Raw genomic sequence first — 16,120 nt, forward strand, 5'->3', positions numbered from 1 at the left:
ACACTGTGGCTAAACATGCCTTGGTGCACGGCCAGCACATCTTGGCACAGTGTTACACCGTCCGGGTTATCTGGATACTTCCCACCAACACCAACTTATCCGAACTCCGGAGATGGGCACTTGCCCTTCAATATGTCCTCTCTTCTCGTTATCCACCAGGCCTCAATCTCTGCTAATTTCAAGTCACCGCCACTCATACCTCACCTGTCATTCAACATCATCTTTGCCTCCACACTTCCACCTCGACTGACATCTCTGCCCAAACTCTTTGCCTTTAAATATGTCTGCTTGTGTCTGTGTATGTATGGATGGATGTGTGTGTGTGTGTGTGTGTGTGTGTGTGTGTGTGTGTGTGTGTCTACGCGAGTATATACCTATCCTTTTTCCCCCCTAAGGTAAGTCTATCCGCTCCCGGGATTGGAATGACTCCTTACCCTCTCCCTTAAAACCCACATCCTTTCATCTTTCCTTTTCCTTCCCTCTTTCCTGACGAAGCAGCCGCCGGTTGCGAAAGCTCGAAATTTTGTGTGATGTTTTATTGTGCCTGTCTACTGGTGCTTTCCCGCTTGGTAAGTCTTGGAATCTTTGTTTAGAAAAGCTAAGTGTGTTGTATATAACAGAGGTGGGAGGCAGTACAGCAAAAATAGGCAGGTCAGAAAATGAATGGTGTAGGAAACTAAAGTGCAGTTAAGAAATGAGTACTTACTGTGAACAATGCTGAAATGGAAGGAATTAACAAAAATTAAGGCCGGATGGTGCCCAGAACCAAGTACATGTTGTAGCACTAGTTTCCATCTGTGGAGTACTGAGACTCAGGTGTCTAGGGGAAGAATCCAGATGGCACATATAGCGACACAGGCACTGAGTTCGTGACTGTCATGTTTTAGAGCATGCTCTGCAACAAGATATTGTGTGTTGCTGATATAAACACTCTGCTTATGCCCATTCATCCTAGCTGACAGCGGGGTGTTTATATAACAGCTGATACATGACGTCGTTTCACAAATTGCTCCTCCCTTTGATAGTGTGTGTTTTACGAGGTACAGGGCCAAAAGAGGTGGTGGTAGGAGGGTGCATAGGGCAAGTCTTGCTGCAGTGATGGACAGAGGGGTGGGAGCAATAGGGTAGGGAGATGAGTGCAGAAGGAGCATAGGGTCTGATAAGTATATTGCGTATAATGTGAGGGTGACGAAAGCTGTTCTAGGTGTGGTGGGCAAAGTCTCAGACAGAATGCATCTCACTTCTGGGCTTGATTGTATGTACAGTTGTCTGAAAGCTGACGCAGTCCCTCAGCCACATACTCCATGGTCGTGGAACCCTTGTCAGCCGGAAGAATGATGATGGATCGGTCAGCTTTCAGATCACGGATAGCCTGGGCTTCAGCTGTGGTGACGTTGGGAGTAGGATTAAGGTATTTTGAAGAAAGATTGAGAGGCAAGGCTGCACAATCCATAGCCCTCACCCGCCTAGTCCTTCACCTATACATTGACTCGGCCAATGAACACACCAGTCAACTACTATCCCAAATCAAAGTCCTCAATCTTTCCTCTCCCACATCCACACCGGCTGTTCATAGCATCCTCCTACAGGCCAACCACAAATTAGAACAGCATGCCACCCTCCACCTCAAAAAACTATACAATCTCCTGGTTTTCCATCTCCGGAAAGGCAACTCACTCACCCTCCACAACCTTTCCAACAAACCTCAACCGCCTCTCATTGCACACAGACCCAGTCTCGCCCATCTACTCAATCTCCCACTTCCAGCTCCACTCCCCCCAACACCTCAAAATTCTAGTCAACACAATCTGGAACCACAACACCCCAATTCAGTAGTTAACCTTTCCTCCAAACCTATCTCCCAATCCGAAACCTCTGTACTATCCAAAGGCCTCACCTTCAGCCCCACTCCCAGATTCAACCAAACTGCCCTTGTCAAAGATTTACTGTCCTACACTCGTAGTCTCTGCTGGAAATATCACTTTGCCACGAAGAAAAATAATCCTGGTCCCACTCCTAATGATCCAACTACCCAAGACACTATCCGAATTGAACCCGGCCTGGAACAGATCCGTCCTCCATCACAGCGGGATCCACCTCCTCTTCCTCAAAATCACCCTCTCCAAACCTTCCAGGTATATCTCACTTCCAGCCTTGCCTCTCAATCTTTCTTGAAAAACCTTAATCCTACTCCCAACATCACCACAGCCGAAGCCCAGGCTATCCGTGATCTGAAAGCTGACCGATCCATCATCATTCTTCCGGCTGACAAGGGTTCCACGACCGTGGTTCTTGATCGTCGGGGGTATGTGGCTGAGGGACTGCGTCAGCTTTCAGACAACTCTACATACAAAGTTTGCCAAGGTAATCCCATTGCTAATGTCCAAGCGGCGCTTCAAGGAATCCTCAGAACCTTAGGCCCCCTACAAAACCTTTCATTTGACTCCATCAAACTCCTGACCCCACCGACACCTCGCACTCCTACCTTCCACCTACCTCCTAAAATTCACAAACCCAAACATCCTGGCTGCCCCATTGAAGCTGGTTACCAAGCCCCCACAGAACGTATCTCTGCCTACGTAGATCAACACCTTCAACCCATTACATGCAGTCTCCCATCCTTCATCAAAGACACCAACCACTTTCTCGAACGCCTGGAATCCTTACCCGGTCTGTTACCCCCGGAAACCATTCTTGTAACTGCTGATGCCACTTCCCTATACACAAATATCCTGCATGTCCAGGGCCTCGCTGCAATGGAGCACTTCCTTTCACGCCGATCACCTGCCACCCTACCTAAAACGTCTTTCCTCATCACCTTAGCCAGCTTCATCCTGACCCACATCTTCTTCACTTTTGAAGGCCAGACATACCAACAATTAAAGGGAACAGCCATGGGTACCAGGATGGCCCCCTCGTATGCCAACCTATTTATGGGTCGCTTAGAGGAAGCCTTCTTGGTTACCCAAGCCTGCCAACCCAAAGTTTGGTACAGATTTATTAATGACATCTTCATGATCTGGTCTCACAGTGAAGAACAACTCCAGAATTTCCTCTCAAACCTCAACTCCTTTGGTTCCATCAGATTCACCTGGTCAAATCGTATGCCACTTTCCTTGATGTTGACCTCCATCTGTCCAATGGCCAGCTTCACACATCCGTCCACATCAAACCCACCAACAAGCAACAGTACCTCCATTATGACAGCTGCCACCCATTCCATACCAAACGGTCCATTCCCTACAGCCTAGGCCTTCGTGGCAAACGAATCTGCTCCAGTCCTGAATCCCTCGACCATTACACCAAGAACCTAAAAACAGCTTTCGCATCCCGCAACTACCCTCCCGACCTGGTACAGAAGCAAATAACCAGAGCCACTTCCTCATCCCCTCAAACCCAGAACCTCTCACAGAAGAACCCCAAAAGTGCCCCACTTGTGACAGGATACTTCCCGGGACTGGATCAGACTCTGAATGTGGCTCTCCAGCTGGGATACGACTTCCTAAAATCCTGCCCCGAAATGAGATCCATCTTTCATGAAATCCTCTCCACTCCACCAAGAGTGTCTTTCCACCGTCCACCTAACCTTCGTAACCTCTTGGTTCATCCCTATGAAATCCCTAAACCACCTTCCCTACCCTGTGGCTCCTACCCTTGTAACTGCCCCCGGTGTAAAACCTGTCCTATGCACCCTCCCACCACCACCAAGTACAGTCCTGTAACCCGAAAGGTGTACACGATTAAAGGCAGAGCCACGTGTGAAAGCACCCACGTGATTTACCAATTGACCTGCCTACACTGTGACGCTTTCTATGTGGAAATGACCAGCAACAAACTGTCCACTCGCATGAATGGACACAGGCAGACAGTGTTTGTTGGTAATGAGGATCACCCTGTGGCTAAACATGCCTTGGTGCACGGCCAGCACATCTTGGCACAGTGTTACACCGTCCGGGTTATCTGGATACTTCCCACCAACACCAACTTATCCGAACTCCGGAGATGGGCACTTGCCCTTCAATATGTCCTCTCTTCTCGTTATCCACCAGGCCTCAATCTCTGCTAATTTCAAGTCACCGCCACTCATACCTCACCTGTCATTCAACATCATCTTTGCCTCCACACTTCCACCTCGACTGACATCTCTGCCCAAACTCTTTGCCTTTAAATATGTCTGCTTGTGTCTGTGTATGTATGGATGGATATGTGTGTGTGTGTGTGTGTGTGTGTGTGTGTGTGTGTGTGTGTGTACGCGAGTATATACCTATCCTTTTTTCCCCCTACGATAAGTCTTTCCGCTCCCAGGATTGGAATGACTCCTTACCCTTTCCCTTAAAACCCACATCCTTTTATCTTTCCTTTTCCTTCCCTCTTTCCTGACGAAGCAGCCGCCGGTTTCAAAAGCTTGAAATTTTGTGTGTGTGTGTGTGTGTGTGTGTGTGTGTGTGTGTGTGTGTGTGTTATTTTATTGTGCCTGTCTACCGGCGCATTCCCGCTTGGTAAGTCTTGGTATCTTTGTTTTTAATATATTTTTCCCATGTGGAAGTTTCTTTCTATTTTATCTACACTTAGCTTTTCTGTCTTATTAACTCGTGCAGACTGTTTTATTGGTAATCCCTGTCTTGTATATTATCCTGTCTTCCACTTTAAGCTCTAAGGTTTTCAAATTTCATCTGTGCAGTCCCCAACAATGTCTTTCCTCCTCATCACTTCCAGAAAGTCTCCCCTGACCTGGGGTTCTGGGTGACTTTTCTGAACTGCATCCCTTCCCCTAAACCTATCCAGACCTTTTCCTTCACCCCACTTCCTTCCCCTTCAACTCTTCTGCCAGAAAAAGAAGCCATTGGCTCTAAAAGCTTGTAAAAGTTAAAGCTTTGTGTTTGTGTGTGTGTGTTTTATCCTGCCACTGCTTTGTGAGTAGATTTTTTACATGTCCATATACATACTTAGGGCAGGGAGACATGCCACTGTTGACCAAAACCTGGTACACTGAGAAGGCTAGGAGACAAATTTATTGTCATGCTAGGTATATCAGTCCCCCATTTGACAGAAAATGTGACCCTTTTGATGCAGACTGTTCTGTAATCTTTTTATAACCTCCAAATGGAAAAGACAAACAATTTTTGTTGAGATGACAGTGACACCTTCTGATCACTTGGTGGTGGTTTGGTTTCAGGTTCATAACAATAGCACTATGACTACAATTTGTTCAAAATTAATTTAAGGTCTGTAGTTACAAAGAAAGAAGTGGGATGTGGTTCATGAGGGAGGCAAAGCACAGATCAAGCAATGTTATGAAAACCGTAGCTGCAGCAGCCAGCTGTGGCTGACAAACTTACATCCCCACCACAACAATACGTCATTGCTGCATTACACTTCAGTTTCATGCAGCTTGATGCCCTCTGTGAACTTTTGTTGAGCACTGTGGTTTTGTTTGTTTACTTTTCTTACAGTCATAGACATTAACAGATTATTTTATTTGTTTACATATTTTACAGTCATAGGTGTTAATGCAGTATTTTATTTGTTGTGCATTATACTTCTGTACATTTTGACATGTTAATAATATGGCCATTACAGCAGATGATGCCAAATGAAGTTTATTTCAGTAATTCAGTCGTTACCCCACAAAAGAAATCCCTCTCACTATTTGAATATAATTACAGCAATTGAGGTAGGTTCTTTTTTTGTATTGCTCTTCTTCGTTCACCAGCTTGCTTATGATAAAATTTCTGCACATTAAATAACACTCAGAAATTAAATTTTTTGTTATCTTAGAAATAGGTAAGCTGCTCAAGATATATAACAACAGGTTAATTAAAAATCTAGCAATATTTCTCACAATAAAAGCTAACGGGTGCTGTTTAGCTCTTGATCCAGAAGTGGTGCATTATGCATCAAATTTAATCCAAATTATCTCATGTTAGAACCTGTGACAGAGTTACAGTTTGGGCAGATGAAAATAAAGTTTTTCTTCTTCTTAAGACTATGTTAAAATAAAAAAGTTTCTAGAATAGTAAAAATTTAGCAATGTCATCAGGGAATGCATTCTCATAAAATTACCCAGAGTTAACTTAAAATATTATTACTACAAACAAAACTAAATTTCAAAAATAGTGCACCTCTTACAGGACACACTGTTGCCAGTTTCATCTTTGTGTACTGAATAACTTGTGAATCTGAATGAGCTGAATGAAAAAGTAAATTATGTGTGTGACCTTTGCAGGTTATAGCAACTATGAACCCCTGCCAAAGTGTCTGTCTCAAAGTAATTCTGATTGCAGTGTAGTCACCAGTAATGATCTTGGGAAAAAATTCTGGGTCAGTTTGAAGCTATTCTTTCAAATAACAGAATGACACCTTTTTTGTTAGTTAGTCAAAATCCAAGATACATTTTTCACAGCATCCCTCCTCATTCCTCCTCATTCCTAACTTGGTCCATTGGCACTTTTCAAGCAGAATTTCACAAATTTTTTAACATTTTCTTCTGTTTGGGCATTTTTGTAACATGCTGTTTAGAAACAAGAAAACCACCTCTATACTTGAGTTTTTTTTCCAAAGTGCCACCTTTCTAGGCCATTTATAACACCAGAACAGTTTCTGCAATGTTTAGAGCAGGTAGCTGCACAGTCACTTAAATCCACCATTTAAAAACAATGGAGAGAAAAGAAATTGCTGAGAAAGAGGAAGGGGGGGGGGGGGGGGGGAGATATTGGCAGACAGTATTTCCTCAGGCAGTAGTGAAGACCCAAGTGGTTACACAGCATGATGATCCTGGAGGAAGAAATGCAAGCTACACGAGCTCCAGTCATACCTATACCTTTGAATCTCTCTCGTAGAGAATCTACACTCCTGTTTGCAAAAATTTTAAAGCCATGAATGAATCATTAGAAATGGTCTGTGTTGACATCAAAAATTATTTAATTAAATAAAAAAAAACCAACTTAATAAAATTCATTTCTGTTGAAGCCACTGCACAGTATATCCTCCACATGGAATGGGGTCAAACTTTTGAATGAGTCCATGAGAAACGACAGTCCAGATATTTCTTCTTTATTGGCTACTGGGTTTTCACGAACAACCTATAACTAACCAAAGCTGCAATGTGTTCAGGAAATGTATTGCTCCCTGGAAATTTATAGCCCTCAGTAGAAAAGAGAAGACAAGAAATTTGAAATATATGTTGCAATATTTAGATAATCGCACTCTCAGTGGATGCAACCACAGGAACTACTTTGGGAGGGACAACTTCCTTGACGTTTGAATTCTTACTGAATGTGTTCACAATCTGGAGTAGCCAGGGTCAACTACAATACTCACTGAAATCTTAGAATATAACTGTGTGTCGAACCAGTATGCTTTATGAACCTCTGGGGCATAAAATGTCAGATCAGCAGTTTTGCCTCATTGTCATTTCAGTACTCAAGAAGTATCTCTACAATTCGCCACCCTGCCATGCAAACTACACCACTTGCCAGACTCAAACTTGACCAGTATCACTGTAGTAGGATTGCACTCCATACAGGCTGCAATTTCACTATGTGATAAAGCAGAATTTAACTCTCTGCTCCTGTTCAAATTTTTACAAAACTGCCTTATTTTTTGATACACTTGTTGCACAGTGTGGCCAGTTTATGAATCCCACTGTGTGAAATAGCAACTATTACAAAAAATTCTGATAAGCAGTAAAAAAGTATCGCAGTCATGAAAGATGCATTCTTTCTAATAGCCAAATTAGACGTTTCAAACAAACCTTTGATCAATTTGGTAGGCACCAACTTTGCCCCTTATTGTTAGCAGTCTCAAATCCTGATATATAGACTATATACGCCCACTACCACTGAATCTCTTGCCACTTGTCCAACAAGAACCTCACAGATTAAACTGTGACTCAATGCCACATTATACAGTGTATCCCCCCCCCCCTCCTCCCACCCCAAAAAAAGAGTCCCTCCCAAAATACCACAACTGCCTCAATTCTGTTAATTTTTAACAATGCCTACCATACTATCCACACAAAGCTAATGAGTAAGTAATAATTACCCACATTCTTCACCAACAATATTCCCATAGAGTTTCCATGATTCATCATAACATCTTAGTTTCTGCACAGGCTATCATGTTTGTCCAAAAAAAGTAACTTACATAGCCCATATTTGCATGGAATATGTTGTGTATTTCATTTCAGTTTTATGTTCCTTATTAAGTTGCAGTTTTATCGAACAATACAGCAGTGTAAAAATAATGAAATGTGTTAAATTATGTAGAACATATTTGTTCTCTGAATGTCAATCTGATGGAAACCAAATATCTCACATCTTACCTCCTTAATAATTTAGTGATTATACTTTTCTTACATATAATATTATTATGTTATGAAACTGACCTTTTTTGTTTGAAACATGTCTGTGATTACCCCGTCTGTGATTATTAACAGTATGAAATACTGTGAGCCATCACAGTATGTTTCTGCAAATTTTGAAACATGATTGATAACTGGGCTGAAGTTTGTTGGCCCATAGAGTTGAATTTGTCTAATACAACTCTTATAAGCTTCCAAAACGCCTAAAACATAACAGAAAAACAAATATAAATGCTACTTACAAAATAACGCCAATAAGTGACTCTATAAGGGTTCAGCAACGGGTCACCAGCAGTTCTTACTTTATTAGAATACCCACTGATGTAGTCTCACAAGGTTGTAAGTATTATATCAGCACAAACCCAAAGGAGTAAGTATTAACAGAAAAAATGTCAATTTATTTTATATGAAAGTTATGGCAGTGGGAATTCCTTCGCAGAACTTAAATAATGGAAGGAGTAAATGTAATAACACACCTTATAGTTTAGGCATTCAGTTGTCAATAGGCACATAAACAAGACTGAGAAACTGAGAACAGAAGACATCAACAAAGACTTGACAGCACAAAATACAGGATGGAGAGAGTCTTGTGGCATGTAGTGATGTAAATATGGTTTAAGAGAGACCTTGGTGGTGGTGGTGGTGTGTGTGTGTGTGTGTGTGTGTGTGTGTGTGTGTGTGTGTGTGTGTGTGTGTGTGCGCGCGTGTGTGTGTGTATTTTAATAATTTTAGTAATAATAATTAATTAGCAGTGTACATCAAGATTAATTAAGGGGTTTGTAAACAATTTGAATGATCAGCACAGTTTATTGTGTTGAATGTTTGGAGCTGACTATATGAAGACAAAGTGAGCAGATAAGTTTAATGAAGGACAATCTTATGGCTAACAATTTTCAAATACCTAACAACAGCACAAATTGCTTGATAAATCAGATGTGAGTGTTGTCAGTTCTGTGGTTACTAAATGTTATGAAGGACTCAAAGAAATACTTGCACTTTTTAAATTATGAAGAATCTTCTGAAATGAAATAAATTTTCACAGAAACTAAAATTCATCGGTTTTGGTCTAAAAAACTGGAAAATTCAAACATATACACAATGTAAATACAGGATGGCTGAATAAGTACATTAACTCGACTGAACATTAATTATCCAAATAATTCTTCACACATTACTCATATATACTAATGACAAAAAATTAGATTAATTCAATAAAAAATTCACAAGTTGAAGTTCTACAGGGTGTTTCAAAAATGGCCGGTATATTTGAAATGGCAATACAAACTAAACGAGCAGCGATAGAAATACACCGTTTGTTGCAATATGCTTGGGACAACAGTACATTTTCAGGCAGACAAACTTTCGAAATTACAGTAGTTACAATTGTCAACAACAGATGGCGCTGCGGTCTGGGAAACTATAGTACGATATTTTCCACATATCCACCATGCGCAGCAATAATGTGGCGTAGTCTCTGAATGAAATTACCTGAAACCTTTGACAACGTGTCTGGCGGAATGGCTTCACATGCAGATGAGATGTACTGCTTCAGCTGTTCAATTGTTTCTGGATTCTGGCGGTACACCTGGTCTTTCAAATGTCCCCACAGAAAGAAGTCACAGGGGTTCATGTCTGGCGGACATGGAGGCCAATACACGCCGCCTCCTGTATGTTTCGGATAGCCCAAAGCAATCACACGATCATCGAAATATTCATTCAGGAAATTAAAGACGTCGGCCGTGGGATGTGGCCGGGCACCATCTTGCATAAACCACGAGATGTTCGCAGTGTCGTCTAAGGCAGTTTGTACCACCACAAATTCATGAAGAATGTCCAGATAGCGTGACGCAGTAATCGTTTTGGATCTGAAAAATGGGCCAATGATTCCTTTGGAAGAAATGGCGGCCCTGACCAGTACTTTTTGAGGATGCAGTGACGATGGGACTGCAACATGGGGCTTTTCGGTTCCCCATATGCGCCAGTTCTGTTTATTGACGAAGCCGTCCAGGTAAAACTAAGCTTTGTCAGTAAATCAAATGCTGCCCACATGCTTATCGCCATCATCAAACCTGTGCACTATATCGTTAGCGAATGTCCCTCGTGCAGCAATGGTAGCGGCGCTGAGGGGTTGCCGCGTTTGAATTTTGTATGGATAGAGATGTAAACTCTGGCGCATGAGACGATACGTGGACGTTGGAGTCATTTGGACCGCAGCTGCAACACGGTGAATGGAAACCCGAGGCCGCTGTTGGATCACCTGCTGCGCTAGCTGCGCTTTGCCCTCTGTGGTTGCCGTATGCGGTCGCCCTACCTTTCCAGCACGTTCATCCGTCACGTTCCCAGTCCGTTGAAATTTTTCAAACAGATCCTTTATTGTATCGCTTTTCGGTCCTTTGGTTACATTAAACCTCTGTTGAAAACTTCGTCTTGTTGCAACAACACTGTGTTCTAGGCGGTGGAATTCCAACACCAGAAAAATCCTCTGTTCTAAGGAATAAACCATGTTGTCCACAGCACACTTGCACATTGTGAACAGCACACGCTTACAGCAGAAAGACGACGTACAGAATGGCGCACCCACAGACTGCGGTATCTTCTATAGCTTTCACATCACTTGCAGCGCCATCTGTTGTTGAAAATTGTAACTACTGTAATTTCGAAAGTTTGTCCGCCTGAAAATGTACTGTTGTCCCAAGCATATTACAACAAACGGTGTATTTCTATCGCTGCTCGTTTAGTTTTTATTGCCATTTCAAATATACCAGCCATTTTTGAAACACCCAGTATCAGTTTCAAATGTATGTCATTTTATTATGTTACATATGTAGTCTGTTGCACTCGTGCCTGTCCTTTCATGTTGTTTTTCTTTTCAAAATTATCTTAAAATCAGCACTGGTTCTGAAAACACTTATTATGTGAAACTCAACTGACCATCTCTTGAGTGCTATGGATAAGTGGTGATGGTGATGGTATGAATACATATTAAACATAAACACTTTCTCGAGACAATAAAGCAATGACAATGTGTGAGAGATTTGGTACGGCCACATCTTGAGGGCAGACTAGTGGCAAGACCTGTCCTTCCCAACTCACACCAACACTGCCTGTTCCACTGGTTTCATAAGTCGAGGCTGTTTCATAGTGCTCACTAGAAGGCTAACATTTAAGCAAGACTGATGTTATGAGTATTGAAGAGCAGTTTAATACAATATGTTGCCAGAAGAAAAATCACCTGAACTGTTTGTTTGGAGGATGAATAAGCAATTAATCCCCTCCATTGCATTTTTATAAAAGAAAAAAAAAACTATTGTTACAGTGCTAAAATTATAACAAGCTTATATGGTTGGATGTTCAAAATGAAATTGACCAGACATCTTTTAAGATACGAAAATCACACGGACTTTTAGGGAAGGGAGAAGATGATACCTTAAGCTATAAAAAAAATTAAAATAATAGTGCAATCATTATTAAAATGGTTGGGTTGTAGTTTTATCATTGGTTCCCCTAAAAGCTAAATTACGATCATTCCAAGAAATCATCACTTGACGAATGAGTCTAAGCCACTTTAACAGTTGCATATCAGTAAATTCCAGTGGGGAACAAAACCACAGATGATTGTGTGCATGTTTACCTGAACATTAATGTATGTTTCCTCATAGTTTGGTAAAACTATAATCAGTCATGATTTAAAATGACAAATGAAAACTGAATTAGCTGAAGAAAAGAGTCAGAACTTCCCTCTACATAGTATTAGTATTGCAGTAGTGGTAGTAGTAGTAGTAACAACAGCTATTCTATACGTCTCAATGGGCTGGTGCAAGTCTTCGAATTAGTCACTTTGGTACTTGTGTGGATCTAACTAAATGTGATTACACTGGGAAAAGGGGAGTTAAAGCTTAACGGGAAATCTTAATTACATGTGTGTTATTTCTGGTACATCTTCATATCATTGACATATGAAGGCTAGGTTAAAGGCAGATTGAAATATTACGTGGGACAACAGGGATTCGATCCTGTGGCATTCCAGTTTTGAGGCACACGCTTTAGTACTAAACCACCAGGTCCAACTTTGCTGGTACAAGTGGCTGACTGACCATTAATAAAAAATGGGGAAAAGAGTGAATGAGTTTGAGTATAAGTGCAAACTAGTTAATACACGAACACATGCAGTTATATAGTGGGTGTTAAAATTAGTTGAAATAAAAACGTAACAGTATTTTTAAATTAAAAGAGACATGTACAAGCTGTCAAAATGGTGAAACTATGATTCAGATAAAGTTGGAAAATCATAAAGAATGAGCCAGTCAATATGATATACATTAAAATAAGCAATCCAATAACATAGGCAAGAGTCGGACAACATTCAAAACCTTAAAACATGTCTCATCATCATTTAAAACGTGTTAAAAGAGCAAAATAAAATCCTGGATGCTTTTTTTAGTGCTAACCCTGATAAAGCCTATCCTCAGCTGGGTCAGTCCCTTCCAAACCAAAATCCTGGATCAACCACTAGGATAACAAACAGTAGTAAATTATTTCCACTCCTTGCTGCTATATCAGCATGTTCATTTAACTGGATTTCGACATACCCTGGTATCCAGCAGAATGTTACTTCCTTCCCTTGCATTTAAACTACGTGAATGCTATCTTGAACTTTTTACATCATTTTGCTTGCTAGGTAAATTTGCTGTAGGGAACTTCAGGAATCACAGCTGGCAAAAACATTACTCTGTAAATTACACCTCAAGATTGCTTTTAGGATTGCATAGAGCTTTGCACCAAAGGCTGGTTTCAACATGAAGTAGAATCATAAAAACGATGTCAGAGGAAACTACTGAGGAGCTGACAGTATCATCCTGCTTAGATCAGTGTCAACAAGTCAAAATTATGTACTCACCAAAAAGCAAAGAAAGGTTTCCTTACGAATAAAATGTGGTGTGCAGGATATGTTGTACTTTATCAAATTTAGAAACAACATGGGCCACATTACTAACAACGAAGAGTACCTGTTCCAACCATGTGTTAAATCACTCAGGTCTGCCACAGTGAACTCAATAAGTTGCTCCCTCACTCTAATTTCAAACAATTTGATAGCCTTTTTGCAATTTAAATGTATGTGTTTTGCTGAAGGATCTGCTGTGGGACTGATTAAACATTACATGCATGTTACACTACGCATAACTTTTGTTAACTGAACCATGATGAATAAGACCACTTCAGCTGTATGATGAATCTTTATTTTTGATCCAATTAGTTTCATGGTTTTAGAGCAACATATGGCTCTAGTTGGTTCAGAAACAAAAATTTGTATACAACTGAAGCATTCTCATTCATTATGGTTTAGTTATACAGCTGTGGATGTCCACAATACAACATTTGTTGCAATCGATTGCCTTACGAGGCAAAACGGTTTCTTTCTTTCTTAATTCGAGCAAAGCACTAATAACTGCTCTAATGCCATGAAACTTGTTGGATCAGAAATAAGGATTTATCATACAGCTTAAGTGGTCTTACTTATCATGGTTCAACTCTACAGCTGTGGATGCCCACAATACAAAATTTGCTTCCGTTGACTCTTTGAGGACACTTCCTCAGCACAAAAGCAGGGGATAGATCTTGTCTTCAAGGTTATTGTCACAAATCTAATATCCTCATGGTGAACAGAGTCCCAGATCTTTGGGTAGGACAGTTATGCTGAGACACATACAGTATAGAGATAGGCCAGTTGTGACTGAATATTTGTCACTGAAGATGAGAACCAGGAACTTAAATAATTCCTAGAAACTAAGAATAGTATCCTCCCAATCATAGTTCAGGTTTATTAAAAATATGATGTATATTATTAAAATTTATGTCTGCATATTTATTTAAAGCTTGCAATTTAGCCCAGAGTTTATTTAATGCTGGGGCTTTAGTCCATGGTTCTAGAATTCTAAATGTTAGATGTTAGAGACAGTTGTTGAGCAGTTCTCTTGAGACAAAGACAAGCAAAACATTGAAATATCATCCACAGAATGTAGCAATAGGCAGAGCTCTAACTATGGGCACTATACTGTTAATGGCTATTATAGAACAGGCAAGAAGCTCATGAGGAACACAGTTCTACTGGGTATGTTGGTTTAACAGACCATCTCTGTAGCTGAGTTGTCAGCATGGCTGATTTCTTTGCAGAGGACCCGGGTTCGAATCCTGTTACTGCCATGGATTTTTCCTGGTGGCAGGACTGATACGAGGTGCACTCAGCCTCATGGCGCTAACTGAGAAGCTAATCAATTGGTCAGTAGCAGTTCAAAGATTGAAAACTTGACAATGACCAGGATAGTGATTTGCTGATGATATGCTGCTACAAAACACACCTGATGACGATACTAGCAGAGGATAACGTGGGATTCTGACCAAACCAGTTGGTTTGTCTAGGGCCTGAATGTACAACTTAACTATGTTGGTCTAATAATAAGAATGAACTGTTAATTCTAAATCCAAGATACTGTCTTAAGAGGAAGACTACACTACAGTGGAAAACAAACTCAGAAGCCCCATTCATACAGTTGTCAGATAATACTGTTTTGCAAAGTGATGTAATCGGCCTTTTGAATGCCAAAAAACTTTCCTATTAAGTGTTGCCAAAGCAAAGAAGACCCTTTTTAACACCTTACCCGGGGCAATTAAATTCTTGAATGTACAGTACCAATGAAAACAGTTCCAAAATTGACAGAAGTTCTCTGGCCTCCTAAATTATGTGTTTAGAGTCACAGATAATGGATATTCTGCCTCCCCCTTTATGTTAATTTTGGGGTCACTGGATGTAAAGGCTTATTGCGGTCTCTCTAATAATTCCCATCAGTATTGCAAGGTGACATCTTGACTGGCACCGGATGTTATTTGTTGTTAGTATTTTGCTATTATGTGGGCTGCAGCCTTTGGTTTAGTGATAAGAGCATTGCCCAGTACAACCACTGTGCACACATTACCTTTCCCAGTGACTCTTCTCACTGAGTCTCCAGCTCTCTCTGACAGTGAACCGAACTTTGAGCGATGGGAATGGCTGTGAGGATGTCAGCAGATGGATTGCAATGGTATTTTTGCAGTCCCACCTGCCTGTCCCTGCTGGCTAAACAGTACAATTTACTCTGCCACGGGACTGGCAGGCTGCCATATTTAATAATTAACTACAGGATCCAAGCATTGGCAGCTCTGTGGCTGATGGCAGTATGATGCTCTACCATGGTGGATTGGTCTTTAAATATGGCCAGTTGCTGCAAAGTGTCCAGCTGTTACTGTTATACATCCTTTTAGGTGGTCGGGTGATGGGAGCTGATATATCAGTCAGGTGGATATAAACTGAAAAGTGATCACTGGAGTGGGAGTTCTCTGCAGAGTGAAAGGTCAATGGCTGAGGATTATCCATGTCAGTGGTGAAGAGTATTGCTTTCCTGTATTGAGGAGGCAGACATTTTTTGACACAAGGGAAAAATTTGGAAATTTGTGGCAAGGTACTATGGGACCAAACTGCTGACGTCATCGGTTCCTAGGCCTAAATACTACTTAACCTAACTTACGCTAAAGACAACACACACACCCATGCCTGAGGGAGGACTCAAACCCCCAGGTGGGGGCAGCCAAGCGAACTGTGACATGGTGCCTTAGACTACATAGCTATCCCACGTGGCCACCTTGATGGACCTCTTCACTACTCAACCTTGGAGGAAGTGCACATAGAGGCCCACTGTATATGACTTACAGTGAAATATCTGAGGA

General features: G+C 41.2%; 1 protein-coding gene across 1 annotated transcript in view; it reads right to left on the reverse strand.

The window, feature by feature from the left end:
• LOC126356066 (copine-8-like) overlaps positions 1-16,120 on the reverse strand; it is a 193,129-nt gene that overhangs the window by 12,588 nt on the left and 164,421 nt on the right. Inside the window, exon 9 of the mRNA XM_050006765.1 lies at positions 8,387-8,565. Coding sequence (XP_049862722.1) covers positions 8,387-8,565 — 179 coding nt within the window. The remainder of the gene's footprint in view (positions 1-8,386; positions 8,566-16,120) is intronic.

The sequence above is a fragment of the Schistocerca gregaria genome, chromosome 3 (genome assembly GCF_023897955.1).
Source record: "Schistocerca gregaria isolate iqSchGreg1 chromosome 3, iqSchGreg1.2, whole genome shotgun sequence".
NCBI classification, from domain to species: domain Eukaryota; kingdom Metazoa; phylum Arthropoda; class Insecta; order Orthoptera; family Acrididae; genus Schistocerca; species Schistocerca gregaria.